A 27,123-nucleotide genomic window follows, 5' to 3' on the forward strand; every position below is an offset into this window, starting at 1 on the left:
TGCCCTATTTTCTGCATCTCTCCTTGTTAACCCCCTTGCCCGCATTTCTTCTTCCACCATCTTTAGCCAAGTCTTTCTCGGTCTTCCCCGTCCTCTACTTCCTTCTACATTAACTTCCATCACTCTTCTCAACCAGTCACTTTCATCCTTCCTCAATACATGACCAAACCATCTCAACCTGTTCCTCTTCACAGCATCAATCACAGGCAATATTCCCATCATCTTTCGCAATTCATCATTTTTCTTCCTCTCTCTCAACGATACTCCGCACATCCATCGAACCATTCGCATTTCCACCCTTTCCAGCCTTCGTTGCTGCTCTACGTTCATTACCCATGTCTCGCTCCCATAAATCATAACACTTCTCACACATGCAGCATACACCTTTCCCTTCAGCTTCAGCGACACTCTCCTCCTCATCAGCACGCCACTCAGTTCCCGAAACTTCTTCCATGCACATCTCACTCGAGCAACCGTTGCCGAGTCTGATCCACCTTCTCCATTCAGCATGTCTCCGAGGTAGCAAAATGTTTTCACACCTTCCAGCTTCACGCCGTCTCCAAGATCCAACTCAACATTTCCTCCATCTGCAGCTCCCTCTGTGCACACCTTACATTTGAATGTAGCTGCCACACTGGTTAATGACCCTCTCAGACCACTACATTTTTGATGAACCCACTCAGCACACATTGTACATTGAATGGAGTTCACTCCGACACCCTTCCTGCACACAGCACACGGCCACTTCCCAGTTCTTTCCACCTCACCACATGCTTTACCACTTGCCATCACCTTTGTCTTTCCGATATTCACCTTCAGACCTTTTGTCTCCATACATTCCTTCCACTTGTTCATCTTTTCCTTCAGTCCATCCATACTTTCCGATGAAATTTTTTTGGATGAAGAATTTTGGATGAAAGAATTGCAGAAATGTTTCTTATTATTCATCGATTATTTGATGTTGTTGCTATTTCGTTAAAATTAGTGTTGGACCATTCCTTTTAACGAGTCTGCTGTATCGTATTCAGATTACCCTCAATGTCTGACATAACAATGGGATTAATTTGTGGTATTCACGGCATGATGGTGGCCAAATATACGACCTCCACCCCACCGCCGAAGGTTTTTTTTTTTTTTACAGGATATGTGGCTCGTTGCGGAGCTGCCACATGTGCACATATCACTGACATGGACATACAGACTCGTACACGAGACAAATACAGCCACTGAGCGGACATCCCGGGGTACTCTGGGTGACGTCACAACAATGGCATCGCATTTCTGACCAAACTCAGCGGGGCATTTAATAAGAAGGAATTTCTTCCTCCCCGTAGATGACAACCTATGGGTGTGGTTTTGACCGTGATCTATTAGGAGCACGTACCATTTTTACAGCGTAGCCCATCGGGCAGAGCCGTTTGGAACAGTGTTTGTCCGTATGTATGTATGTATGTATGTATGTATGTTTGTATGTATGTATGTATGTATGTCCCCTCAAACGTATACCAATCAGAGCTGAGAATCTGGTCACAGGACAGGGTGATGTGATTACATCTGATGTCATTACGGCGGTGCTGCAGCGGACTCTCCACGCACCGCCATTTTGATTTATAAGCCGTTCATGCCAAACGTTTTGTCGAACCTGTCATATATCACAATCGCCATGCTATACCTTTACGGTTTTCATTCAGTGTGAAACAAACAAAAAACCGATTGTTAGAATGACCATCAAATATCGAAAGCATCGGCGTTACGTCTCTTTCAACAATACGGCATGTATAGGCCTCAGGCGTAACGACTCACCGTCCGCTTAGGACAAATTAAACCCAGGTTTCTTAATACAGTGGTATTGTTTCAGTCGTATCGTTTTCGTAGTAATAATAATGTTATAGTAAATATAACCATAACACTTTAATCCCAATGTTGTGAATGGAAAGTTGATGGATTGAAGTGGTGTAAAAGCACCTCGGTTGTAGAAGTGGTGCAAAAGCAAAGGAATTCACCTCGGTTTTTTAGAAATAATATAATTTTCACCATAATAACATCAATTTATTATTATAGTATATCGAATCGTAACACGAATCCCTTTGTAGTGAATGCAACGTTACTTGAGGTTAAATATTGTCGTGCGAATCCCTCAAGGTTAACACCAGGGACCACGGAAGACCGAACAGATCTAATTGAGGTGACGACCAACTCGGATTCGGCTATGAAACGCAGGGGGAAAGTGAAGAAGAAGAAGCGGCAAAAGCGCGTACCTGTAGAGGGGAATGAACTCAAACGAAAATGCAGGGTAAAATGTACAAAAGGAAACATGTTTATTCCGGAACCCGAGAACAAGGCACGCGACGGTAAATAAATAATGATCCTAAATTGGGATCCCACACAACGACTTCCAAATACGAGACAGGGGAAACTGAATTACCAAAAGAACACGTTCGTCGTGGGTTGGTGTAATGTGGTGCGAGCTTATCTGTCCGTCGTCCAACGCGGCCCCGTCCGGCTCCAAGCTCCAGGCATAATAATAATAATAATAATAATAATTCATTTATTTTGTATAGCGCTTTTCATGAAGCCCAAAGGCACTTTGACAGAGTGCAAAACATAATGCATAACAAAACATGAAAACAACAATTGCAAAAATACAAGAATCAATAGGGAAATATTTAAAGCAAAAGGAGGGAGAAGGAGAAGTGATAGTCAGGGGTTAAATGCTGTGGGTTGAATGTTGAATGCAGTGCTGAACAGGTGGGTCTTGAGTGATGTTTTGAATGTGGTGATAGAGGAGGAGTCTCTGATGGTGTGAGGTAGTGAGTTCCAGAGGGTGGGAGCAGCGATGGAGAAGGCCCTGTCCCCCAGGATCTGAATTTGGTCCGGATGGAGGGGGGTCAGGAGGTTGGTAGCAGCAGAGCGGAGGTTGCGGGTGGGAGTGTGTCTGGAGAGGAGGTCAGCCAGGTAGGATGGGGCCAGGTTATGGAGGGCTTTGTAGGTCAAGAGGAGGATTTTGTACTGGATTCTCTGGGAGATGGGGAGCCAGTGAAGCTTGTAAAGGACGGGGGTGATGTGGTCACGGGTCCGGGAATGGGTGAGTAGACGGGCAGCGGAGTTATGAATGTATTGGAGTTTATTGGTGATTGTTGAGGGTGAACCATAGAGGAGGCTATTGCAGTAGTCCAGACGGGAGGTGATGAAGGCGTGGATGAGGGTTTCTGCAGCCGTGGAGGAGAGGGATGAGCGGAGACGGGCGATGTTTTTCAGGTGAAAGAAGGCTGTCTTTGTGATCTGTTTAGTGTATTTGTTGAAGGAGGGTTTGGTCAAAGATGACGCCAAGATTCCGGATGAGAGGGGAGGTGGATACTGGGATACCGTCGATGTTGAGGGCAAAGTTATGGGTGGATTTGGTGAGCGTTTTTGGGCCAATGATGATTATTTCAGATTTATCACAGTTAAGTTTGAGGAAGTTGATTTGAAGCCAGGATTTTATTTCAGAGATGCAGTTTGTCAGGATAGAGTGGGTGTCGGTGGAGACGGACTTGGTGGAGATGAAAAGCTGGATGTCATCGGCGAAGCAGTTGAATTGGAGACCATGACGGCGGATTAAGTGACCAAGGGGGGACAGGTACAGGATGAAGAGGAGGGGGCCAAGAACTGAACCTTGGGGGACACCTTGGGGGAGGGGAGCAGTGGGGGATTTGCAGTTATTGATGGAGATGAACTGGCGTCTGTCAGAGATGTATGATTTAATCCAAGAGAGGGCAGTGCCGGTAACGTTAAAGGTGGATTCAAGTCGGGTGAGGAGGATGGTGTGATCGATGGTGTCAAAGGCAGCGCTGAGGTCGAGGAGGACGAGAATGTTGAGGTTGCCAGCGTCAGAGGAGAGGAGAAGGTCGTTGGTGATTTTGAGGAGAGCAGTTTCAGTACTGTGGTTGGAGCGGAATCCGGATTGGAATGTTTCATACAGGTTATTGGCAGAGAGGTGATGTTTGAGTTGAGTGGCTACAGCGCGTTCCAAAACTTTCGACAGAAAGGGTAGGTTGGAGATGTCAGATGGGTCTGAAGTTGTTTAGGGTGTCAGGGTTTAGACCAGGTTTTTTTAGAATGGGGGTAACAGCAGCAATTTTGAGGGATGGTGGGACGATGCCTGTAAACAGGGAGGAGTTTATTGTTGCAATGATAAGTGGAGAGAGAGCAGGGAGGGAGGCCTTGACAAAGCTGGAGGGGATGGGGTCAAGAGTGCAGGTGGCAGTTTTCATTCCTATGAGGAGTTCAGAGAGGTCAGTAGGGGAGACCGGGTAGAATTGAGACAGGGGAAGGCAGGATAAGGGGGGGCAGGTGGTTGGAGGGGGAGCGGGTGCGGCGGTGGTCAAGCTGTTGTAGATGTTGTCAATTTTGTCTTGGAAGAAAGAAAGGAAGGAGATGCAGTTGTCTACTGTGAATGACTGGGTGGTGGTGTCCAGGGGGCGGAGGAGTTTGTTTATTGTCGAGAAGAGTGCTTTTGGGTTTCCGGAGCCAGAGTGGATAATTTGAGAGTAGTAGGCGGAGCGGGCGTGGGAGAGGGCATCTTTGTAGTGTTGTAGGTGGTCCTTGTAGGCTTGGGAGTGAACTGTGAGACCTGTTTTATTGCGGAGTCTTTCAAGTTGGCGAGCACGAGTTTTCATCAGGCGGAGTTCAGGGGTAATCCAGGGAGCAGAATGGGTGAAAGAAACTGTTTTGGTTTTTAAAGGCGCAAGCTGGTCAAGGCAGGAGGAGAGAGTGTGGTTGTAGTAGTCAGTGAGGTCGGAAGGGGTGTGGAGGTCAATGAAGGGAGAAGTGGACATTTTTTCAGAGAGGGTGGATGAGAATGAGGTAGGTGAAAGAGCGTTTAGCTTACGGAAGTTGATAGTGCGATAATGTCTTGGTGTTGGGGTGGGGATGTTGATGGTCATAGTGATGGCTAAGTGGTCAGAGAGGGTGAGGTCGGAGCCAGAGAGATGGTGCAAAATTAATCCAGTGGAGCAGACAAGGTCCAAAATGTGACCACGGATATGCGTAGGAGAGTTGACATGTTGAGTGAGGTTAAAGCAGGTGAGTAAATCAGTGAAGTCAGTGGTTATTGTGGAGTCAGTGGAGTCCATGTGGATATTGAAATCACCAAGGAGGAGGATTGAGGGGGAGAGGGAACATAGCTGGGTCAGAAAGTAGGAGAAGTCAGACAGGAATAATGGGTGTGGTTTGGGAGGGCGGTAGACGACAGCCATGACTGACTGCGTGCGACCAGAGAGTTTAAAAGCCAGGTGTTAAAAGGATGAGGATGAGGCGATGGGGATGAGGCTGGTCCTGATGTCTTGATGGTGGATAACGGCAATTCCCCCACCTCGGCCCTCCGAGCGTGGTTTATTGACGTAGGAATATCCATTGGGTGTGGTGAGGTTGAGCGTGTAGTAGTCCAGTGGTTGTTGCCAGGTTTCGGTGAGACAGAGAAAGTCCAGTTTGTTCTCCAGGATGTAGTCGTTGAGGATGAGGCATTTGTTGTTGAGGGACCGGGTGTTGAACAGGGTGAGCTTGATGTTGTTTTGAACAGCGGGGATGAATTCAGGTGATTTAGCCAGGGTTCGCAGGCAGGAGATGCGATTTTGTGCGTTGCCGTGACTAGGTGCGCTGGGACGATGAGTGGGAGTGCGCTGAGCCGACCAGAGGACGGGGATGGAGTGACCTGATTGTACATATACAAACTTACGACCGGAGCCACGGTGAATGTACCTGGGTCGTCGGAGGAGTCCATTTGATTTGATGGCAGAGATGCATGATGGGGTGGAGCGGGTATTGAGCAGAAGGAGCCTTGCGGCGGAGTACCGCAGAGCCATGCCAGGCAGGAGCGGAGAGGCGAGCACGAGGCCAAGGTTGAGGTGAAACAATGGTCCCAACGCACGGGAGCAGGCCCAAGGAAACGAAGGAGACGAAGGAGCCAGGTAGGTGAAGCCAGGAGCAGAGTCGGGACCAAGCAGAGGGCAGACAGGAGCAAAGAGACGATCACAAGGCATGAAAAAACCTCAGCCTCCTCCCTCACACGCTCCACCCGGCCTCGATGCGACTCGCTCCGCGGCACACCACGAGGTCCCTCGCTCCAGTACCAACAGCACCGGATCCCGCTCCAATCACCACAACGAACCGTCACACAGCACGAAGCATGGAGGTGCAGCACGCAAGAAGGAAGAGCCAATGAAGACCAGGGACAAGAAAAGAAGAGCAAGAGCTTCAAGCACAGAGAGAGATCTCCAATACGAAGGGGTCCAGCGCGCAGAGTCCAAGAGAGAGCAAATGTCGTCCAGCGCGTCCCTTTGTAACCTTCCCTGTGACGTCCATCTCGGCGCGCCAACCAGGGCCTCATAGCTTCCCGCCGTTTGCCGAACCTCGTCGCGCCTATTGGTTCCAGGTTCGCGCCTTCCGCGCCAACCAATCACAGTCCTCCTGGGCGTGGTTACAACTCGTCTCACACGATGTTGCTAGGCCAGCTGGTGGTGCGGCTGGCGGCGGCCATCCGGCGGTGCCCCGATCTGGCTTCCTGCCGGTCTTCTTCCAAGGTCATTGTAAGGGAAGGGAATAAATTAATGTGTGCACTAAGGACCTATCTCAGTGTTTATATGTGTGCGTTGCCATAAGGGACAAAGGAATGATTACCAGGTCTGACACACAGGGGTGTTATCTTATTCCCTAAAACTATTTAACACACGAACATCCTTGTATGTTCACAGGTATACTCTTACCCCAACAAACCGCCTAAAAACATAGAACTTATTACAAGGTTGATTCCCTATCGCGACAGTCGAATACCTACCTATACAGATCTACCTGGCTCTAGATATTCCTTTAACCCCCCCCCCCCCCCCCCCCGACATAACAATATGTATAAAAAAACCACCTTTAGAGGCCATTTTTTCCCGCAAGCGGGGGTTGGCCTTTTTCGGGAACCGTGGTTGTTGTTGTTTTTCGGTCCCCTTTTTGAAGCAATGTTTTCCGGCCGGATGCCCTTCCTGACGCCAACCCTTTTTGCCGCCTTTAACGACAAACAGGGAATTACCAGTGAACTGGTCCTCAATTAGCCGACCTCGGAAGGATGACAGGCTGAGTCAACCCCCCTGGCGTTAATTCAGCGATCAACCGGGATTCGAACCCAGGATCCTAGGATCCTAAGCTGGCACCCTAGCCGCTAGCCCAACACCAGGCCCAACACCCAACAACACCAACACTAGACATAACAATATGTATCTCATATATATATTAAAGTAGCGGCAGTTTTGTGTCCGGCCGTCATGCTATGTCATTACGTATATGATGTCATTATGACGTAAACACCCGCTCATTTCGAGAGCGGCAGGAAAGGTCATTCCTCTTTGGGGTATATAGATTACAGTCTCTCTATGATCGGGTCTCAAGAACATTGGGTGTGTTCATTTACCAAGTTTCTTGTGAGGACATCGCCAAGTGGTTAAAGCATTCGAGCAAGCACTCCATTCAAAACCATTAAGGAATGGCTGGCTTGGCAAGCGCTAGCTAGCTGCTTGGTAAATGAGCACACCTCAAACTCGTGGGGTATATAGATAACAGTAGATCTTCGCTCAGTTCTGTAAGTAAAACGTACCTCATAGATGTCAGGATTCCTCCAAATTTCTTTGTCTAATGTTATATACAGCATTAGTGACTGTTAAAAAAGCTAATCATGTGTGTTTGTGGTTGATAATATCTTACAAGCCCGGCTACGCCTCTGTTAGACTTCCGATCTTGTTTTAAGTCTTTGGTATGACTCACCCCGGGCTGACAGGATGGCCTCGAGGTACGCACACCCGCCTCTAAGCTGTCCAGCATGGGATTGAATCCCGACCAAGCTATAAACGGTCAGTTCCGTGTTTCACAGGCAGGGCGATTCATCAATGTGTGTGCCGTTTCGCAGATGGACGTTAAACTGGGAGTCCCGTCTGCCAGCATGGGTTGGTGGACGTTAAATATCCAATGATGTCCTTCGCAAAAAGTCGGTGAGTATCGCTGGCACCATGGCTAAATTCCTGCCCTAACTAGGCAAACGTAAGGCCTGTTCGTGAAAGACGGGCCAAGCTTCCCCTGGCCGACCCCACAAGGTGGAATAATAGTGGCCGTCAAAGAGCAACAACAAAGGAATGACTCAACCAGGGTTCAAACCACCAACCTGTCAGACTATGAGTGGATGCTCTGCACAACAACCTCTGAAATTTTTCAAAACTTCAGTAACTTGTATCTTGCTTGTTACTTCCATACAAAGCCGTTTAGAGTGAGAATCATTACTGATTGCAGCAGGAGTACCTGTCGGGTGACAATAATATCCTCATGTGCCTCGTAACCCAGAGGGCTTTGACTTTTGTCTTTGTTGTCAAACGTCACAGACACTGTTGCTTTGGTGATTCCTGCTTGGCCATGTTTGTACACCAGTTCCTGGAGGCTGCTTGCTCTCACCTGCATACAGCACATCAAGGTATAGACAATCTTTCATCTTGCATAAGCTGAATATCAACGTTGAATGGCACAATATTTTCATAGCATTATTGGAACAATATTTTCAAGATGATATTAGAAAAAAAATATTTATGTCAGTGTTACGATGTAATAAAAAGATTGAAAACAAGCACACAGCAAGAATTGCTTTGCAATACATGTCCCCATACATGTCCCCTACCACTCCCCCAACGGATGTTCTTGTTTCAAGCACACAGCAATTGTAAACCATAGACAGTAGGACAAGTTGTTTTAGGTATGCTCAGTTGTTTAGTACTGTTCAGTTTCAGAATTCCACCATTATTAACTCAGCTAAGTGGTAAAGACTCAAGTGAGGTATTGTGGCAGTGTGTGTAGCTGGTAATCAAAACGAAGGGATAGGGTGGAGTCAGGCCAGTTGCTGTGCCAATGGGTGGAAAGCACTCACTCAATGGGCCGCCCACCAATTTACTAATACATAGTCCAAACAGTTCGGCTATTTAGATATAGATAACATAATAAGCCGTACGTTTGTCCCATAAATAGGGGATATTATACAAAATCCAGTGAACCCGGTTAGACTGTGGGCCGAAGCAAAATATGTTTTATTTTATTTTTTTTCCTTTTAACTTTCGTGACCCACCGCTGGTATCTAGTTGAAATTTCGCATGTATTTAGTTTAAAAATCACTTGTAAAGAATTCATAACTCGTCGGTACAAAATGTTGCACGTTAATTAATTATGCTAATTCACAAAACCCATAGCGCCATCTTGTGTCCATTATTATATAGCTGTGTATAACTGAATGGGATTTCTAAATATAAAGTATGTAGAGATGGGGAAACTGTCCAGGAGTGTGGGTGATCGAGGTCGGACACACACACACACACACACACACACACACACACACACACACACACACACACACACACACACACACACACACACACACACACACACACACACACACACACACACGAAATGATCCAATAATTTTTTTACCAGAAGATGGCCATTCTAATTACTCCCGCCAGGGAGTAATGCATTCGATCGTGTCCGTGTGTGTGTGTGTGTGTGTGCGCTTGTGTGTTTGTGAACAAGATATCTGGAAAAGTTCGGAGCGGATTTGGATGAAAGATGGTGGGATGGTGGGATGATTGCACTTGGGATAAGGAAGAATTGATTAGTTTTTGGTGAAGCTCAAGAAATTATTCCAGATCCAGGAAGTTTTTTTCTGTTTTCCTTTAAAAACCATTTTCTCTGCAATAATTGGACCGATTGAGAGCAATTTTTTTTACCGTAGGAGGTACTCGGTCTGCAGAATATTTTAATAGTAATTATGACGTCACAGGTCACGTGGTTCGGCCACCATATTGTTTTGAGTGAAAAACACTAAAATCCAATTTTCTCCAAAACGCCTGAACAGATCGAGGCCAAACTTTGCAGGCAAAATCGCATACCCATGACGAACAAAAAAAGTCAGCGAGCATGACGTCATGCATACCCATGACGAACAAAAAAGTCAGCGAGCATGACGTCATGCATCACATGGTTTCAGAGTTATGACGTTTTTAAGCACAAACATTTAAAACCTAGGTCCTCCCTCATTTGTGATCCAATCGATGGGAAACTTCACAAATCTGTTCAGCATATCAGTCTACTAAAATGCCCTTTTGGAATTTGCGATCGGCCACGTGGTTTGGCAGATATCGTTAATTAAACGCAAATAATAAAAACATTTATATCTCTTGAACCACTTCATTGATCAACGTGAAACTTCATACTGTAGTAGAAGTCATGAAGAGTAACAAGTGTGCAAAATTTGAATATGATTGGATGTACGGTCTGGAAGCTGGAAGTTGTTATTGCGTGAAGAAGAAGAGTCTACGACTGTGGACGATTATTTATTTGTCACATGTACAGACTTGCAGGCATCGTTGGACACAATGTCCCGGGTTAATTTGAACCTCAAATAAAATTATAATTCCAGATTTGTCAATGGCTGAGGTATATTAACAAACGAATAAAACAGATTTGGCAAAATTCGAACTTTTTAAAAAAAGATCGCATATTCATTCACCCAGGGTTGTGAGAGGCTGAAGAAGAAGAAACCTCGCATGGGCTTCCCAGACCAAATAATAATTCTGGCTCTGCGATTTTCAGGTTTATTTATTTATTTACATATCTACATATCTGGGCAGTGTCTGTTGTCACTGAACTACTCCCTGAAATTTTTGTTTCCGTGGTTGTGTAGTGTTTTTAATAATGTGGTGGTAGTTTTGAATCATGTGGTGGTGAGGTATTTTGAATTATGTGGTGGTGAGGTGTAAAATGACATGGTGGAGAGGTGTTTTGAAATCACATGGCTGTGAGGTGTTTTTAATTAATATTGTGATATGAAAATAGTTTTCATATTTGTTGTAAATGTAGTTTAAACGCGTGGTGCTGCGTTAAAAGCGGTGTATTTTGTTAGCAGCGTCGTCTTCAATGTTCATTTTTTTTCTTTCAAATAAAGACATTCTGTCATTTTAAAACCACCAAAGTGTGTATTAGGTTTCCCCGTTTCATAAAATGTATCGTTTGATACGTATAATGCTTTAAAACGTTTTTGTTTTTTTTTAACCTCAGAAGAGATATAAACATTTACCTCAGCGAATGTCAATCGCGGTGTCAGTATTTGATGAACTTATAAAGACTTAGGTGAGTTACAAGTGTGACAAGCATGTGCACGGGATTCTTCCCAGAAGAATGAGTGGTCGCATTAGCTTGTACGACTTAAAATTAGCGAGTTTTGTTTTCACGTTTGGGCCAGTTTTACATGTTGTATCCCTAAGGAATGAAACGAACGTTTTTGCCTGGCTTACAATTTTATTTGAAGTCACACATGCCTCAAAATACACTCACCTATATGGAATTGAACGCTGAATCCGAAAATGTAAGTGAAATTGCCTTGTTTTTTTTTTAACATTATCTTCTATATACTGTCATCCCTCGCTATATCGCGCTTCACTTTTCGCGGCTTCGGTACATCGCGGGTTTTTCTCGCTAGCATATGTAAAATTATATATCGGATTTTTCATTATATCGCGGGATTCTGCGGCCTATAGGTATATTAATTTTTTTAGATTTTAATTATTTTTGCGGCAAAAGAAGCATTTTCTAGCCTAAAAAATTAATAATAATATAAAAAAATATATAACACATTAATTAAAACCTATATTAAAAGAATATTACAGTAAATCGAAATAAAATACGCATTATAAATGAGTAGACAAAGAATCCCGCGTATGGAAAACCAAGCTTGGGTTGCTTGCGCTAGTTTGCCCAGATGATTTCGTACGCGGCACACTATTGGCAGATGGATGAGACGCGACCAATCAGAGCACGCTGTTCAGTATCCTGGGCGCTGATTGGCTCAGCGACCACAGCGTCTTTGTGCCGCATACGCAGCATTCAGCATCTCGCCTTGCTCAGTTCTCATACACGTGTTTAAGCAGAGGTTCAGTCGTAGCGAAGTGCAAGTACTGCAAGCACCCAACACGAGTAGTGAAGTACAAGTCATTTCTTTTTCTCACGCAATACATAAGCAAGATTGGCTGATAAAGATGGGCGGCAGGATGGCCGAGAGGTACGCACACTCGCTTCTAAATAGTTTAACTGGAGTTTGAATCTCGGCCCAGCTATAAACTGTCATCTAAGGGGCTTTCACAGGCAGGGTGCATCATTAAATGGTTGTCTCATCTGCCGATATTAGTTGGTGGACATTAAATATCCCACGGTGTTAAAGAAGAGCTGTAATGCTCTTCTTTGCTGTGCAGTACAGTAAAAACTATTATTGATATACTTACCCAGTATCTATTACAGTATTTTCAAATATACTGTACAGCTAGATATACACGTACAAATATTTTTCTAATACGTAAGGATGGGTCTCAAAAGTGTGTTTAAGAGTGTAGAAAGGGTTTATAAGAGCATGGGAAAGGTTTATAAGAGTATGGGGAGGGTTTTTAAAGGCTTAAAATATATAAAAATAATAAAATTAATATATGGTTTCTACTTCGCGGATTTTCACCTATATCGCAGGGGCGGGGGGTTCTGGAACGTAACCCCCGCGATAAACGAGGGATGACTGTATATATATATATCTGTGCAGTCTGTCTTGTGTTGTCTTGTCACTGAACTACTCCCTCAAACCTTTGTGAAATCGTACTATTCCAACTTAACCCACGGCGGAAGTATGCGCTCTACTGAGTAGCGTTCTAGTTTTAATATCAAACCGAGTGATTTTTTTTTTATTCTTCATGAACTGAAATTTTAATTATCAAAAGTTCTAGTTATCAAAGCTCTTATTAAAAAATTAATTGGAATGTTATTAAAAAATAACATTTATTAAAAGTTAACTTATTAAAAATCATATTAAATCTTATTCAAAAATATTGAAAGATGGAATCACTCTGCTGTGCATATTGACACCATGCATGAAGCAAAACTTCAAAGAATTAAGATCAGAATCTTCACCTTCCGTAGCTGCATCTGATGACATGCAAGTCGCCATGACAGCTGCGTCAGTACTGCATGTAGTCTGAAATGAATCGCGCAATTGGCTAATTAGCGCTCACGGCCGCTCATGGCCGATGTTACACGTGCTGTGATTGGACAATATTTATTTAAAATATCGTCAACATTTTGTGTTTTTTTTTTCCACATTTTGAAAATATGTGCAAGGTTTGTGTTCGACGAGTTTCAGATATGAATTCATTAATATTTTTAAACAACATATTATAAATGCAGGTTGATATGTGAGGTGGGTCACGAAAGTAAACAAAACACAGGGGCTCGGCCCTCGGTCTCGATTCATAAGAGGAGCCAACTTGCAATTAGTAAACGTTAAAAGGGAACACTGGGTTAAACGTACGAATGGAAAGCAATTTGTTGGTTCTTTGCCACGGTGATGGAAGCTCACGGAAGAGTTTGTACACGAATCACATCTATCTGAGACATCTCCTCACCGTTTCCTGGTTACTTGCATGCAGTTTTGTGTCAAATGGTACACGAGTTGCCCTGTAACGTCTACATTGCAAGCCAATGTTGTCTTGCTGGTGATGCTTGAAGGCAGTAACAGCGGGTGGCACTTGCAAGACCATACTGGATGTCCACAAAATATCAAATGTTCCGTAACAACAAAAAAAAAGAATGAAATGCGGTTTACTGCAAGTGAAAGAATTATTCACTTTTCGGGTGCAGGTGCCTCTTGTGACACGTCATATTTACTGCAAATGGCGTAGCAAGAAGAAAAAAAGCGCAGTGTGTCCCCTGGTTTATAGAGACCGAATTGGCTTCACATGTTCAATGAAGCTTCAAGAGGACCTATGGAAGGCAGCCACCATTGAGAAAAACTTATCGTGAGTGGCAGAACAAGTTCATGGAGACTGGTATCATCCTGCAGAGGAAGGAAGCAAGACGTCCAAGCACAAGTGGCGAGGATGTTGAAAACGTTTTTTAGTCGTTCGCAAACTGCATCGTTGTATCTCCACCCCACGCATGCAAAGCAAAAAGCAGCTTGAAGCAATTGTTTCACTTTGTCTGTCTACAAACACCAATTTAGGATCAAGGATCACTAAATCAGCTCACCAAAAAACACCAAAATCAGATGGCATCAACCCACAGATCCTAAAATCCTGCTCTGCCTCTCCATCTCACCCTCGATCTGTACTCTTCACCCTCTCTTTTGCTCAAGGTCATCTGCCATCATCTTGTAAATCAGCAAAAATTACCGCTTTACACAAAAAGGTGAAAAAACAGATCCTTTCAACGACAGACCAATCAGCTTGCTCCCAATCATCAGCAAGGTCATGGAATCCATCATCGCATCTGACATCAAATCCTTCCTCTTCTCCAATGGCTTGATCTCTGATCATCAATTTGGATTCAGACCATGTCACTCTACTCTGGGCATGCTGCTTCTGCTGTCTCAACAATAGATGGAGGTCCTGAATGCCAAACAGGAAATCAGAGCCGTCTCCCTTGACATATCACGTGCTTTCAATACGGTCTAGCACCCCGCTCTGCTCACCAAACTCTCCTCCGATGGTATAAATGGAAATCTCCACGCATGGCTTGCGGACTTCCTCTCTAGTCATAGTCAACGTGTGGCCCTGAATGGGTTTCTCTAATCTCCCCTTCCTGTTCAGGCTGGAGTTCCCCAAGGCAGTGTTCTGGGCCCTGTGCTTTTTCTGGTCTTCATCAATGATCTGTCCGACTCTCTGGAAAATCCTCTCGATCTCTTTGCTAATCACTCCACTCTCGGCCGCTCCATACCTCATCCTTCAGATCAGCAGTCTGCAGCCTCCTCACTCTCTGCAGACCTGGACAAAATCACAGTCTGGTCAAACAAGTTTCACTCACTCACCGCAGGCAGGTAGGTGGTCTTTCTGTCTTCTACCGACTCTTCTCCGGCCTTGCTCCCCCAGCTCTCTCTGTGCTCTGTCCCCCAAATATTCCTACAGGTCGCACAAGATCTGCCAGCCACCCTCTGATGGTTAAACTGCCGAAATCTCGGCTCTCTGCTCACCTTCACTCTTTCATTCCTCTTTTCTCCCGCCTCTGGAACAAACTCCCACACTCACTTCAATCACACTCCTCCCTCCAGGTCTTCAAAACAGCTGTTCACCACCATCTCTTATCTTCCCCCATCCAAAACCTTGATCTTTTCTACCCCCACTAATTCACCCCAGATCCACCTTGTTTGAAATTCCAACTTCTTTCCTGGAAGTCTTGGCAGTGTCCATATGTTTTATACCTCTCCCACCCCCCCCACCCCTTCCCATGCCTTCCCCCCAAAGCCCTCTCCCTCCCACAGTTCTCTCGATGTCTCCATGTCTCTCGGTCCCTGCTCTCAAATGTTGTGTTTGTGTCCTTCCCCCTCTCTCCCCATCTTATCTACCGCTCCCGATGTTATTTGTTTTGTGTGTCTGTTTGTCTTTCTGTGTGATTAATGTTCGCTCTTTCACGAGCCTCGATCTTGTATACAAAAAAAAAAAAAAAAAGAAAAAAAAAAAGTGGAACATGTCTATCAATCCTGATAAATCTCACACTCTCACGATGTGTCTCCAAAAAGACCGACTGGACAACCCTCCCATATACTTTCTCAACAATTCTCTCGAAGATGTCCTGTCACTCAAGCTTTTGGGACTCACTATCTGCCATGATCTTTCCTGGGAAAAGCATATTGCCAAGCTGGCCTCCAAAGCCAGTCGCCGACTGGGCATCCTCCGTCATGCGAAGTCCTTCCTTGGCACACCTGAGCTCACCACTTACAAGGCTTTCATCCGCAGCTCAATGGAATACTGTTCTCCCCTCTGGGCTGGTGCTCTGGCCTCACACTTCACACCCTCAAGCTGTTGAAACCAAAGCTTTCAGGATCATTGGAATCTCCCGCGATGAAGCTGATTGTGAGGGCCTTTCACTCATTCACTGCAGGCAGGTTGGTGGTCTTTGTCTTCTACCGACTCCTCTTCGGCCTTTCTCCCCCAGCTCTGCTATGCTGTGTCCACCAAATATTCCTACAGGTCGCACAAGATCTGCCAGCAACTCTCTTCTGGTGAAACTGCCAATATCAAGAGTCTCTGCTCACCTTCACTCTTTCATTCCTCTTTTCTCCCGCCTCTGGAACAAACTCCCTCACTCTCTTCAATCCCACTCATCCCTCCAGATCGTAAAAACAGCTGTTCATCACGATCTCTTATCTTCCCGCATCCAAAACCTTGATCTTATCTACCCCCGTTAATTCACCCCAAATCCACTTTTTTGAAATACCGACTTCTTTCCTGGAAGTCCTAGCAGTGTCCATGTGTTTTATACCTCTAATCCCATGCCTCCTCCCCCCAAGCCCTGACCCCACACACAGATCTCCCGATGTCCCTGTTCTCTACTGTTGTACTTGTGTGCTTCCCTCTCTCTCCCCATCTTGTCTCCTGCTCCTTTATTTTGTTTTATGTCTACGTTTTTTTTTTTGTGATTAATGTTAGCTCTTACACGACTCTCCATGTTGTATCCAAAAAAAAAAAAAAAAAAAAGGAACAACTTTATTTAATTTGAATGTTTTGTTTTGAACTCTCATCGAAAAGAAAATGAATGTGTAGTTTCAGTACTTTGTCTCTGAATTTGGCCTGATCGCTCATGCGCAGAGCGGGGTGATAATATTATTTTAGTCTGTCTGCGTGTCTGGCAATCAAACAAAACTGAAAATCATTCCAAACATGAAACAATGCTTTTTAAGGACATCAAAGGACACAAACAGCAGGCACAAACCAATGCAAGATGTTAAATAAGGTGGTGTAATAGACGCTGCATCAACGGCGGTAAACTTCCAAAAAATATATTTCTACGACTTTAAAAATCTATTTTTTATTTCAGTTTAATTATACACCTGCATACTGGAAAACACAAATCACCTTTTACCAGTTTCAAAACCCTTTCGTTTGGCAGTACTTGGACAAATTATTACTGCATTTTACATCATCACAAGCAATCAAATTTGCCGCTCGCAAACCCCATCCATGTCATTGTTGTTCTCAAGACTGTGCGGGGTAAGATGTTATATGAACTCTCTCGTTTCATTATTTTTTAATTACAATTTGAATTCATTTGTGGACAACAACAACAACAACAACATACATTTTAAGGCCATTTTCCCTGCTAGAGTGGGGTTAGCCTTGCGGTCCCCATGACAATCTTCTCCATTTTGCCCTATTTTCTGCATCTCTCCTTGTTAACCCCCTTGCCCGCATTTCTTCTTCCACCATCTTTAGCCAAGTCTTTCTCGGTCTTCCCCGTCCTCTGCTTCCTTCTACATTCATTTCCATCACTCTTCTCAACCAGTCACTTTCATCCTTCCTCAACACATGACCAAACCATCTCAACCTGTTCCTCTTCACAGCATCAATCACAGGCTCTATTCCCATCATCTTTCGCAATTCATCATTTGTCTTCCTCTCTCTCAACGAAACTCCGCACATCCACCAAACCATTCGCATTTCCACCCTTTCCAGCCTTCGTTGCTGCTCTACGTTCATTACCCATGTCTCGCTCCCATAAATCATAACACTTCTCACACATGCAGCATAAACCTTTCCCTTCAGCTTCAACGACACTCCCCTCCTCATCAGCACGCCACTCAGTTCCCGAAACTTCTCCCATGCACATCTCACTCGAGCAACCGTTGCCGAGTCTGATCCACCTTCTCCATTCAGCATGTCTCCGAGGCAGCAAAATGTTTTCACACCTTCCAGCTTCACGCCGTCTCCAAGATCCAACTCAACATTTCCTCCATCTGCAGCTCCCTCTGTGCACACCTTACATTTGAATGTAGCTGCCACACTGGTTAATGACCCTCTCAGACCACTACATTTTTGATGAACCCACTCAGCGCACATTGTACATTGAATGGAGTTCACTCCGAAACCCTTCCTGCACACATCACAGGGCCACTTCCCAGTTCTTTCCACCTCACCACATGCTTTACCACTTGCCATCACCTTCGTCTTTCCGATATTCACCTTCAGACCTTTTGTCTCCATGCATTCCTTCCACTTGTTCATCTTTTCCTTCAGTCCATCCATTCTTTCCGCAATCAACACCAGATCATCTGCATACAACAACTCCCACGGTAAACCCTCCTATACGTTCTGAGCCAGCACCTCCATCACAGCTACAAATAGTAGTGGACTTAGTACCGACCCGTTATGCACTCCCACCTTCACCTCAAACTCACCACTGTTCCCGTCCTTCGTCCTTACAGCTGTGCGTGCTCTTTTGTACATTGCCATCACTACTCTGAGTAACCATTCCTCCACTCCTAACTTCCTCATTGCCCATGTCAATACTTCGCGTGGAACCCTATCGAATGCTTTCTCCAGATCAACAAACCCAAGAAACAACTTCTTCCTCTTCTCCATGCACTTCTCCTGCAACTGCCTCACAATAAAGAGCACGTCTGTCGTTCCTCTTCCTGGCATAAATCCAAACTGCATTTCGTCGATCTTCACCTTCTTCCTTATGCTCCTCTCCAACACCCTTTCCAATACCTGCATTCCATGCTCCAATAACTTTATCGCTCGGTACGAGCCACACTCCAGAGGGTCACCTTTCCCCTTGTATAGAGGGACGAGGGTACTCAGTTCCCAATCCACTGGAATGCGGCCTTCTTTCACCACCAGATTACAGATCTCTGTCATTCTCTTCACACCCCAACTTCCTGCTGCCTTCAACATATCTCCCACAACTCCCGTCGGCCCTCTCGCTTTTCTACCCTTCATTGCTTTTATCGCTTCCTCAACTTCCTTCTCAGTTATCTTCTCTGCCGGTCCTAAAACTGGGTTACTCTCGATGTTGCCATCCCATTCATTCTCTGTATTCAACAGCATTTCCATATATCTTTTCCATCTTCCTTTAATTCCATCTGGGTCCACAACGATTTGTCCCACTTCATCCTTCAAGCAACTCACCCCCATCACATCACACCTCTCTTTCGCTATCTGCTTTGCAATCCTGAATACCGCTCTCGGACCCTCTTCCGAATCCAAGCATTCTCCGAACATGCCTCCTGCGCCTTTGCTACCTCTTTCTTTGCAGCCTTCTTGGCTGCCTGAAAACTTTCATGCTCTGCTTTTTCTGCTCCCGTACTCTTCGCCTTCTGCACTCCTTGAACTTCTTCCTCTTCTCGTCAATCCTCTTTCCAACTTCATCATCCCACCACCATGTTTCCGAGTGCCTCGGTGGTCCTTTTGTCCATCCACATACCTCACCAACAGCTCCCAATAGACTATCTTTCATTGACATCCAACCACGTTCAAGCTCAACCACATCATCCTCTACCCTAATCAGCCTCTCTTTTAATGCCTCCCTTACTGTCACCTCTTTCAACCTCCACACCTTCATTCTCGGTTGGTACACCTTGTATTTGTGGACACCTTGTACATTTTGGTTTTAGGGCCAAGGTGCATGTGTATCTTTTGGACAACATTTACCATGTGCATTGGTCTTCAGATGAAGATGTACGATTTGCGTCGTCACAATGTTTCGATTGCTTTAACCCTTAAAAAAAAAAAAGTTGATTCGCAACATATACAGGAGACTGTAGGCCATGTTGAGCCTCAGCGAGGGGGGTCTCGGCAGAGGGGGGGGGGGGGGGGGGAGGGCATGGCATAGGTGTCGCGGAGAGGGGGTCTCGGCATGGGAGTGTGAAAATGCATGGCCTGAGGACCACGGTACATAGTTATTACCTTCGCCAGACGAGAGGGTATTGCATTTGAGTCAGTCTGTCTGTCTGTTTGTCCGCATAGAATAACTACAATTTTCTCTGCAACCGTTGCTCCGATTGACAGGAAAATTTTCACCATCGGTGCACATGCACCTGTATAAGTTTTTAATGATAATTATGACATCATAGGTCATGTGGTTCGGCCGCCATCTTGTAAAAACCGAAAAACTTTGCACCTCTACATCTCCGAAAGTGCTGAATATAAAAAATTGAGACATGGCTCATTGTAAAGAACTCTCCATGGGGAATAAAATATGGTAATGATGATGTCATAGGTGCCTCCATTATGACGTCATAATTGGACAAGTACAAAACTTCATCCGATCAAGATTAAATTTCTTGAGCATAATCAAGGAATAAATTAGTTTAGAAAAAAAAAATGACGTCATCAGTCACGTGGTTCGGACCCCATATATTTGTTTTAACACAAAAGCCGTAAAAACCACTGAAAATACATCCTGGTGAGGGTTTTCAAAATCTGATTGACCTTTTTCTAGTTTATATTGTACAGCCACACACATCTTGGTCTCATGGCAAAGAGCAATACATAGTTTTCACAATCTTTGCATGGCTTTCGGTGATCAATGACTAAAGTAATGATTTCAGCTATTGTTTTTTTAGAGACTTTTCACAATGTACGCAAATCTGCAACTCGAGATTTAGAATGCCGAAATGTCACACACACCTCCACTTAAGAGTTGTTGCCTTTGCTGAACCATCAATCTTAGACCTGTGAGAGTTTATCATCTTGGTTTGCTCAGATCAGTCATCACGGTCTAATGTTTTTCAAGAGGTCGTACACAAGTGAAAACTTAGTGCTACACATGTACAGGTCAATCATATTTTTCAAAATGTGATTCAAATATTCCCTGCTTACCAATTAAAGGCCTCCTTGTCAATAACATCATCGACACAACATATGGAATATACAAGAACATAAAAACATTCCGTGCGGACAGCAGGACAGGTAAATATTCCAGAGAATGTACCTGAGACAGGTTGCTGATGCCCAACACGAAACAGATGGAATCCAGAATGTTAGACTTCCCACTGCCATTCAAGCCGGTTATAGCGTTGAAAAAGGGATCAAACGCGCCGATCTCCGTGCGCTGTGCATACGATTTGAATCCATCGACGACTATGGATTTGATGTACATAGTAACCCCAAAACTCACAGCTCGTTCTTAATCACCACACAAACTGAATCGACTCCGTCACGTTTCCCGCTTAAACAAACACCCGGAAACGCGTCGGCTTCGGTTTTTATGCTGCCACGAACTTTCATCGCCTCATTAATATTTAAGAAATTGTATTTCATATTCCAACGACACTATTTGCATTTAATTCATATATTTGGATTCTTAAGTATGAAAACATAGTTACCACAAAGTTGAAGGAGATGATGTTTATACACCGTCCGCAATTACCGTCGTCGTTACAATGACAAAGTCTTATTTGTGGCAAATTAAAATGCTGAACGAGATTAAAATGTGCATTTTTTGTGGGTTATTGGTGATACAATTAGACTCAACCAATATTTTAATACCTTCTCTAAGATAATGTGGGTGGAAATTAGGCCTAGGTGATGAAAACCTATTTCTTATTTTTTTGAATTCTAACACGTACTTTGTGAAGATATGTGACGGGAGGAAGACGAACCATGTTGTGATGAAAAATAACTTTATTCAAGAAAATAAGGTGAGGGCGAGACTACCGGAAGTAAGATGTAACACGTGCCCTTTTGTGGTTTGTTTTCAACGTATCTAATCACGTGACCTGTCGCGAAGGGTGCACTAACCGGAAGTTACGTAGTTCCGCGGGCGCCTATTCAAACTGTGGGCCGACATTTCTTACCGTTTATTAAAATACAAATAAATATATATTGTATATACATATATAGTAGAATACAGTACACTGTACATAATATGCAACAGCAGAAATTAGAAACAAAGACAGCGCGAAACGCCCCTCAGCGAACCACACCAACATGGAACTGTGTTCAGTTACCAATCAGTTTGTGTGTTCGGTTATCAAGCAGCTCGTTAGCCGGCATGTTCAGTTACCAATCAGCTTGTTCGCCGGTGTATGTTCAGTTACCAAGCAGCTTGTTAGCCGGGGTGTGTTCAGTTACCAAGCAGCTTGTTAGCCAGGGTGTGTTCAGTTACCAAGCATCTTGTTAGCCGGTGTGTTCAGTTACAAATCAGCTTGTTCGCCGGTGTGTGTTATGTTACCAATCAGCTTGCTAGCCGGTGTGTGTTCAATTACCAAGCAGCTTGTTAGCCGGAGTGTGTTCAATTACCAAGCAGCTTGTTAGCCGGAGTGTGTTCAATTACCAAGCAGCTTGTTAGCCGGAGTGTGTTCTGTTACCAATCAGCTTGTTAGCCGGAGTGTGTTCTGTTACCAATCAGCTTGTTAGCCGGAGTGTGTTCAGTTACCAAGCAGCTTGTTAGCCGGAGTGTGTTCAGTTACCAAGCAGCTTGTTAGCCGGAGTGTGTTCAATTACCAAGCAGCTTGTTAGCCGGAGTGTGTTCAATTACCAAGCAGCTTGTTAGCCGGAGTGTGTTCTGTTACCAATCAGCTTGTTAGCCGGAGTGTGTTCTGTTACCAATCAGTTTGTTAGCCGGAGTGTGTTCTGTTACCAATCAGCTTGTTAGCCGGGGTGTGTTCTGTTACCAATCAGCTTGTTAGCCGGGGTGTGTTCTGTTACCAATCAGCTTGTCAGCCAGAGTGTGTTCAATTACCAAGCAGCTTGTTAGCCGGGGTGTATTCTGTTACCAATCAGCTTGTTAGCCGGAGTGTGTTCAATTACCAAGCAGCTTGTTAGCCGGAGTGTGTTCTGTTACCAATCAGCTTGTTAGCCGGGGTGTGTTCTGTTACCAATCAGCTTGTCAGCCAGAGTGTGTTCAATTATCAAGCAGCTTGTTAGCCGGGGTGTGTTCTGTTACCAATCAGCTTGTTAGCCGGAGTGTGTTCAATTACCAAGCAGCTTGTTAGCCGGAGTGTGTTCTGTTACCAATCAGCTTGTTAGCCGGGGTGTGTTCTGTTACCAAGCAGCTTGTTAGCCGGAGTGTGTTCAATTACCAAGCAGCTTGTTAGCCGGGGTGTGTTCTGTTACCAATCAGCTTGTTAGTCGGGGTGTGTTCAATTACCAAGCAGCTTGTTAGCCGGAGTGTGTTCAATTACCAAGCAGCTTGTTAGCCGGGGTGTGTTCTGTTACCAATCAGCTTGTCAGCCGGTGTGTGTTCAATTACCAAGCAGCTTGTTAGCCGGGGTGTGTTCTGTCACCAATCAGCTAGTTAGCCGGAGTGTGTTCTGTTACCAATCAGCTTGTCAGCCGGTGTGTGTTCAATTACCAATCAGCTTGTTAGCCGGGGTGTGTTCTGTTACCAATCAGCTTGTTAGCCGGAGTGTGTTCAATTACCAAGCAGCTTGCTAGCCGGTGCATGTTCATTCAACAATCAGCTAGTTAGCCGGTGTGTGTTCATTTACCAATCAGCCTGTTAACCGGAGTGTGTTCAGTTACCAAGCAGCTTGTTAGCCGGCGTGTGTTCAGTTACCAATCAGCTTGTTAGCCGATGTGTGATCAGTTACCAATCAGCTTGTCAACCGGTGTATGTTCTGTAACCAACCAGCTTGTCAACCGGTGTGTGTTCAGTTACCAAGCAGCTTGTTAGCCGGGGTGTGTTCAGTTACCAAGCAGCTTGTTAGCCGGGGTGTGTTCAGTTACCAAGCAGCTTATTGGCTGGTATGCATTCATTTACCAAGCCGCTTGTTAGCTGGTGTTTTTTACGTTATCAATCACCTTGTTAGCCGGTGTGTGTTCATTTACCAAGCAGCTTGTTGGCCGGGGTGTGTTCAGTAACCAAGCAGCTTATTAGCCAAGGTGTTTTCAGTTACCAAGCAGCTTATTAGCCCGTGTGTGTTCAGTTACCAAGCAGCTTGTTAGCCGGTGTGTGTTCATTCACCAATCACCTTGGCCTGTGTGTCTTCATTTTCCAATCACCTTGTTGGCCTGTGTTCATTTACAAAGCAGCTTGTTAGCCGGTGTGTATTCATTTGCGAAGCAGCTTGTTAGCCAGGATGTGTTCTTTCCAATCACCTTGTTAGCCGGTGTATGTTCAGTTACCAATCACCTCGTTAGCCGGTGTGTGTTCATTTACCAATCACCTTGTTAGCCGGTGTGTGTTCATTTACCAATCACCTTGTTAGCCGGTGTGTGTTCAGTTACCAATCACCTTGTTAGCCGTTGTGTGTTCATTTACCAATCACCTTGTTAGCCGGTGTGTGTTCAATTACCAATCAGCTTGCTGGCCGGTGTGTGTTCATTTACCAATCAGCTTGTTAGCCGGGGTGTGTTGTTACCAATCATCTTGTTAGCCGGTGTGTGTTCAGTTACCAAGCAGCTTATTGGCTGGTATGCATTCAGTTACCAAGCAGCTTGTTAGCTGGTGTTTTTTACGTTATCAATCACCTTGTTAGCCGGTGTGTGTTCATTTACCAAGCAGCTTGTTGGCCGGGGTGTGTTCAGTAACCAAGCAGCTTATTAGCCAGTGTGTATTCAGTTACCAAGCAGCTTATTAGCCGGTGTGTGTTCAGTTACCAAGCAGCTTGTTAGCCGGTGTGTGTTCATTCACCAATCACCTTTGCCTGTGTGTGTTCATTTTCCAATCACCTTGTTGGCCGGTGTGTTCATTTACTAAGCAGCTTGTTAGCCGGTGTGTGTTCAGTTACCAATCAGCTTGTTAGCCGGTGTGTGTTCATTTACCAATCACCTTGTTAGCCGTTGTGTGTTCATTTTCCAATCACCTTGTTAGCCGGTGTGTGTTCAATTACCAATCAGCTTGCTAGCCGGTGTGTGTTCAGTTACCAATCAGCTTGTTAGCCGGGGTGTGTTGTTACCAAGCAGCTTGTTAGCCGGAGTGTGTTCAATTACCAAGCAGCTTGTTAGCCGGGGTGTGTTCAGTTACCAATAATCTTGTTAACCGGTGTGTGTTCATTTACCAAGCAGCTTGTTAGCCAGTGTGTGTTCAGTTACCAAGCAGCTTGTTAGCCGGTGTGTGTTCAGTTACCAATCAGCTTGCTAGCCGGTGTGTGTTCATTTACCAAGCAGCTTGTTAGCCAGTGTGTGTTCAGTTACCAATCAACTTGCGAGCCGGTGTGTGTTCAGTTACCAATCACCTTGCTAGCCGGTGTGTGTTCAGTTACCAATCAGCTTGTTAGCCGGTGTGTGTTCAGTTACCAATCAGCTTGCTAGCCGTTGTGTGTTCAGTTACCAAGCAGCTTGCCAGCCGGGGTGTTTTCAGTTACCAATCAGCTTGCTAGCCGGTGTGTGTTCAGTTACCAAGCAGCTTGCTAGCCGGGGTGTGTTCAGTTACCAATCAGCTTGCTAGCCGGTGTGTGTTCAATTACCAATCAGCTTGCTAGCCGGTGTGTGTTCAGTTACCAATTAGCTTGTTAGCCAGGGTGTGTTCAGTTACCAAGCAGCTTGTTAGACGGAGTGTGTTCAATTACCAAGCAGCTTGTTAGCCGGGGTGTGTTCATTTACCAAGCAGCTTGTTAGCCAGTGTGTGTTCAGTTACCAAGCAGCTTGCTAGCCAGTGTGTGTTTTTTTTTTTTTTTTTTGTATACTGAATCAAGGCTCGTGAAAGAGCTAACATTTATTTCACAAACAAATCAACCAGACAAACAAAATATACAAAAAGAGGGAGCGGAAGACAAGATGGGGAGAGAAGGGGAAGCACACAACCACAACATTTGAGAGCAGGGAGAAGTGTGGGAGGGAGAGGGCTTGGGGGGAGGAGGCGTGGGAAGGGGGGGGGGGGGGGGGGGAGAGGTATAAAACACAAGGGGACCGAAATTAGCGGGGGTAGAAAAGATCAAGGTTTTGGATGGGGGAGGATAAGAGATGATGGTGACCAGCTGTTTTAAAGACCTGGAGGGTGGAGTGGGATTGAAGAGAGTGAGGGAGTTTGTTCCAGAGGCGGGAGAAAAGAGGAATGAAGGAGTGAAGGTGAGCAGTAAGTCTTGATTTTGGCAGTTTAACCATAAGAGGGTTGCAGGCAGATCTTGTGCGACCTGTAGGAATATTTGGGGGACAGAGCCCAGAGAGAGCTGGGGGGGCAAGGCCAGAGAGGAGTCGGTAGAAGACGGAAAGACCACCAACCTGCCTGCGGTGAGTGAGTGAAAGGCCCTTGGAGTTAGCTTCATCGCGGGAGATTCCCCGCGATGCCAAGCCAAGTGTTCAGTTACCAAGCAGCTTGTTAGCCAGTGTGTGCTCAGTTACCAAGCAGCTTGTTAGCCGGAGTGTGCTCAGTTACCAAGGAGCTTGTCAGCCGGGATGTGTTCAGTTACCAATCATCTTGTTCGCCGGTGTGTGTTGAGGTGTCACTCCACCGCACTGCATCTGGTAATTGAGATGATTGAGTGCGTCGAAGATGTCAGCCAAGTACGCCAAGGCGAGGATGAACTCTGACTCTTGGAAGTGCGTTGCATGGCAATGCTGGTGTTCTCGCAAAAACAGGGCTAATTCTACACGCAAGGCAAAAACACGGCTGATTACCTTTCCTCGTGATAACCATCGAACGTTAGAGTGGTAGAGAAGGACTTCGAATTCAGAGCCGATTTCATTGCACAGCTCTTTGAAGATGCGACGATTCAGAGCACGGCTTCGCACGTAATTTAGTTTCAACGACGATTTTCAGAACATTGGCCAGTTTTGGAGGCAGGGATTTTGATGCCAGCGCGTGTCTGTGCAGGACGCAGTGCATGACGATGATGTGTGGTGCATCGGCCTTCACCAGCGCTCCAAAACCGGAGTTGCATCCCAGCATGGCTGGAGCTCCGTCCGAGCGAACTGCAGACACCATGTTCCACGAGAGGCCGTTGCTTCTGAAGAAGTCGTCCACAAGTTTCTTCACGTCAGCTGCCTTCGTCGTTGTTGTGAGAGGCTTGCAGAACAGAAAGTCTTCCTTGATCTCATCTCCTTTGACATAACGCACAAATAAGATGAGCTGGCTCAAATTCGAAACGTCGGTGGTCTCGTCGAGTTGAAGGCTGAATTTCGTCGCGACTAAATCTGCAACTACCTGGGCGAGGATGACGTCGCTCATGTCGTAGATTCTGCATCTGATGGTGTCATTTGAGAGTGGAACGAGAGACAATTTGTTTTCAGCAGCTTTTCCCAGCATGATGTTGGCCATCTTCAATGCGGCCGGTTTGATGAGTGTCTCGCCAACGGTGTGCGGTTTGCCCTGCTTTGCGATCAGGTACGCAACTTCATACGACGCGGTGAGGATCGGTTTGTCAATCAATTGGAATGAAGC

General features: G+C 45.2%; 1 protein-coding gene across 1 annotated transcript in view; it reads right to left on the reverse strand.

Moving 5' to 3' along the window:
* Positions 1-21,038, reverse strand: part of SMC2 (structural maintenance of chromosomes 2) — a 75,938-nt gene extending 54,900 nt beyond the window's left edge. Inside the window, exons 1-2 of the mRNA XM_068097486.2 lie at positions 20,791-21,038; positions 8,314-8,463 (exon numbers count right to left, since the gene is read on the reverse strand). Of these exons, the coding sequence (XP_067953587.2) occupies positions 8,314-8,463; positions 20,791-20,958 (318 nt within the window). The 5' untranslated portion in view covers positions 20,959-21,038. The remainder of the gene's footprint in view (positions 1-8,313; positions 8,464-20,790) is intronic.
* Between the last annotated feature and the right edge of the window lie 6,085 nt (positions 21,039-27,123).

Source organism: Myxine glutinosa, chromosome 2 (genome assembly GCF_964187855.1).
Source record: "Myxine glutinosa chromosome 2, kmMyxGlut1.1, whole genome shotgun sequence".
Lineage (NCBI taxonomy): Eukaryota > Metazoa > Chordata > Myxini > Myxiniformes > Myxinidae > Myxine > Myxine glutinosa.